We start from the raw sequence: 3,856 nt of genomic DNA, 5'->3' as shown, positions 1-3,856 counted from the left end.
ACATTTATGTAATTGATCATTTTTGTAATATAATGTGGAAAAATAAATAAAGCAATCTAGCAAAAAACAGCTCACTGCTGCATGAGGTCAAATCAGATCAAACTAACAGTTTAAAAGCTAAATGCCTTGATGGATTATATAAAAAGAAATGCAATGTCACATTTGGTGACTAGCACCTTGTTTACAAAAAAACTTTGATCTAATACCTAGCATTAAGAACAAATGGTGCAAACAAATTTTAGCCCCTAGTGCAAACAGCTAAAGCGACCCTACCCATTAAACCATTTTCTTTATCTTAGCAAAACTGTCTGAGCAGTGATCGGTTTACATTTACTGGAATGTCATTACATGCACATTTTTATCCCTACCATGGTGATCATGCACTGATTCTCCTTCCAGGCGCCACAGCAGCCAAAGAATGCGATGAAGAAGATGATGACTCCCACCACTATGAGCACTAGAGGAGCCCCGGCGTATCCATTAAGGAAGGCTGTGGTGTTGATAGAAACTTTTGCCAATACGCCCAGAACTATTAAGGCCAAGCCACACACCTAGGGATAAGAGACGGAGAGAGGAAGAGTAAAAAAACGGTGACTTTAAAAGACTCTTTTGTAATAATTTAGCTATTCCTCATTATGTAGTTAAACTGACATTAAACTGAAAATAACTTACATTAACAAACTTAAAGTGCCTTATTTAGAATCATAAAAACTAAAACAGAATAACGACAATGATAGAGAGACCCCAAAAAAGGAACTGAAACATCAAGACAGACTCCACAAGTCATGGGTTAGCAATCTTAAATTACCTGAAAGATTCAAAATAAAATAATTAACATCACTCAGTATTCAAATGTATAATTGCACTGTAATATTAACAATAAAGTGTTGTTTTCTGCTAAAAGATGTTAATAAAAGAAATGGTACCATAACCTATTTCACTGTTTTGTTCCCTAACACTGATCGTGACTTTAAGAGGTTAGTGTTATAAAAGAGAAAAATAAAAAAGGAGTTGTTGCTAGGTGTGGGTAAGTTATTAGACCTATTAGTGTCTTTGCAAATTTCACTACAGTAATTTGCCATTGGCGATGGCTTGAAATATATTCACTTATCATGCTATGTAAAGTTTGTCAGCAATCATGAAATTAGTTACGCGCCATCATTATCACACAGATAAAGTACTGTGTAAATGTCTCTTAAAAAAGTAGGACTGATCAGCACAGCTGAGCAAAGTGTAAAGGATGTTTAGTAATATATGTCGGCTGTACAAATGGAGGGTGTATGGGCGTCTCGCAGCGAGTCAACAACCCAGATCAACTTTTATGACTATACTGATCCGGCTAACATACAAAGCAACACCCGTGTAAATATTTGAGGGTAATGAGTAGCAGCAGGTGCCTGAACAAAACTGACAAAGAGAAAACAACAGGAGGATGAATCCTGCTGAATGAAATAGAGATATACACTGAAATTGGCACTAGTGTCTATTATTACATAAAGAAACACATGTTTCCCAAATAAGGAGTGGTGTTTAATTGTCTATTATCATTCCATATTCCGGTTGTCCTTTGCTTTTTTGATAAGACGCATGAACATTGATACTCATATGGGGAAAGTCACATGATGCAGTCACAAATAGGAAGTTCAATCATATGACTGAAAATTTACTTTTAAATATCTCATACTTTCCAAGAGAAATCATACAAAAGCTCCACAGAGCAGTTTTTTTTCCCCAGATTCAAAATGAGTGGATGCCTGGTTGGTATGAAGAAATGAACCAAACGAAAAAAAAAACAAATAATCTAAAATTAACAGAAACTTTTTTAATTTCTTTTTTTTTTTTTCATTTTTCAGATTTAATAATCATAACACATCAGTTGCCTTTTTTTCTGCTTTAAAACATTACAGATAAAAAGTTCCATGTGATATAATAGAGATGACAATGTAATTTCCCTGGGAAAGTTACATTAGTTCCACACATTTACTGAACTCTACTCAATTCTCATTTATTTTGATGTTCAGTGAATACCCTAACTAATTTTCTATTTCTTGTGTGACAGTTCATTTATTTAAATTATAATTACAATCCCCATTAGTTTCTGAGTGAACCGTTCAATCAATGGGGGTACACTAGAATAAACAAAAAAAATTAAACAAAACTCAAAAACAAAAAGTGAGGTGAATCCCAGAAATTGCTTAAAATGGCCAGTGCAATCGCAGCATCAAAACAGATACCTAAATAATTATATAAATAATCGTGTTCAAAAGTACCTCGGGAAAATAATATAACAAGTTTCTGTGTGCTTGTCTGACAGGAAGCATAGATGATATAGGTGTTAAAATGAGATTGTGGCCTTGTGTACATCAGAGTATGTGTGAACTAAAAACAAGCTGTCGACTCGTACAAGCACATTAGCAAATACGTTGTCAATTTAAAGGATAAAGTGCTGTTTAAAGTTCAACATGCAAGAATGTTTTTTTTTTCTTTCAGAAAACATACCACTAAAAGCTCAGGTTACGCTTTAAACAGAGTTTGGGTGTGCACATTTAAACCAGGGAATGCTTAAACGCCAAACAATGTCAACCCCAGCAGCACAAGATGAATGCGCGAGAAAGCGGTGCGTTGCGCGATCAAACAAACTTGCTGGAATAAAGTGAGCGCTATTTTCCATGACCTAAAAGGAAGCCTGCATTATCAGCGAGCCGCTGAAGGACGGCCATAAACACTTTAATCTTCAAAGTGTTAGCAACAAAAATCACACATCTGCATTAAGCACGCTTTCATTTTATGCCTTCAAAATGGCTATGTCTTTCTGCGAGTTAGGATGGCGAGCGAGTTCACCACAACATTCTCATTAGCTTTTAGGCATGTAATGCGAAGGTTTGCGCAGTTTCTGAGTAAACAAACCCCTGCTTGTGAGTGATTGCTCTTTGAAAGCTTATGTTTGATCTACATACTGCTAACAGCAAATGACCATGTCATCTGACAAAGGCAGGAAACAAGTATTCCTGAATGTTGTGAAAGCTTTTGGCTTTCCACTCTGAGTCACTAGAAAAGGATTTTTTTTTTTTTTTTTTTTTACTCTGGCAAAACTGTGTGTCATGGTTACTATGAACAGAGTGGAAGGAGGTATACCACAAGACTTTGAGAAGTAAAGAAAAACCTGACCATTTTTTTTTTCCTTCCTACGTCAAAGCCACTCGCTAAAGTAAAGTCAAAGTGAAGCAGCATAAATTGTAAAAAAGGGGGGGTTATGAAAGCATTTTGCACGAACATTTCACAATAAAGCCTCCGGATAACATGCAATAAGCTAACAATAAAATGTGTCGGCGGTTATAAAACATGCCCTAGCTAATGCAAAATATGATGCAAGATAATACAGGTATTATTTTGTTACTTACCCAGAAAATGAAATTAAAGAAAAAGAGCAGGTATTTGATACATTTTGCTCCACCTTCTACGGCCATGATGCTGTTCAATTAAATCCTGTGGAAAAATAAAAGGTAAAAATACGTAAACGAAAGTAAACATCCACACCCACCGCCCTTAATATCCGCAAGGTTAAAAATACAGAAATAATGCACAGGTCAGTGTATTGACATGAGCTAGATGAGGCTAATAATTAACTCTATATTACAGAAAACCTCATATCCCTTTCAAGTAACTAAAAGAAACCGTAACAAACGATAAGAAATAAAGAGGAATAAGAATAAAGATGAATAAATAAAGATAAATAAATAAAATTAAAATAAAATTTAAAAAATGTGAAAGATTACACAGTGAAATGAAAAATCAATTGTATAGATGACTATAACATTTAAATAAGGTTATAGATAAATAAATAAATGAATAAATA

General features: G+C 34.6%; 2 protein-coding genes across 2 annotated transcripts in view; one reads left to right on the top strand and one right to left on the bottom strand.

The window, feature by feature from the left end:
- Window positions 1–3,554, bottom strand: part of LOC122329193 (CD9 antigen-like) — an 11,382-nt gene extending 7,828 nt beyond the window's left edge. Inside the window, exons 1-2 of the mRNA XM_043225390.1 lie at window positions 3,402–3,554; window positions 349–551 (exon numbers count right to left, since the gene is read on the bottom strand). Coding sequence (XP_043081325.1) covers window positions 349–551; window positions 3,402–3,467 — 269 coding nt within the window. The 5' untranslated portion in view covers window positions 3,468–3,554. The remainder of the gene's footprint in view (window positions 1–348; window positions 552–3,401) is intronic.
- Window positions 3,555–3,578: 24 nt separating this feature from the next.
- The window catches only part of LOC122329188 (cadherin-like protein 26), an 8,722-nt gene continuing 8,444 nt past the window's right edge, over window positions 3,579–3,856 (top strand). Inside the window, exon 1 of the mRNA XM_043225385.1 lies at window positions 3,579–3,586. Coding sequence (XP_043081320.1) covers window positions 3,579–3,586 — 8 coding nt within the window. The remainder of the gene's footprint in view (window positions 3,587–3,856) is intronic.

This window comes from Puntigrus tetrazona, chromosome 23 (assembly GCF_018831695.1).
Source record: "Puntigrus tetrazona isolate hp1 chromosome 23, ASM1883169v1, whole genome shotgun sequence".
Taxonomy (NCBI): domain Eukaryota; kingdom Metazoa; phylum Chordata; class Actinopteri; order Cypriniformes; family Cyprinidae; genus Puntigrus; species Puntigrus tetrazona.
The sequence above is the reverse complement of the archived record's forward strand: the minus strand, read 5'-3'. Positions and strand labels throughout refer to the sequence as shown.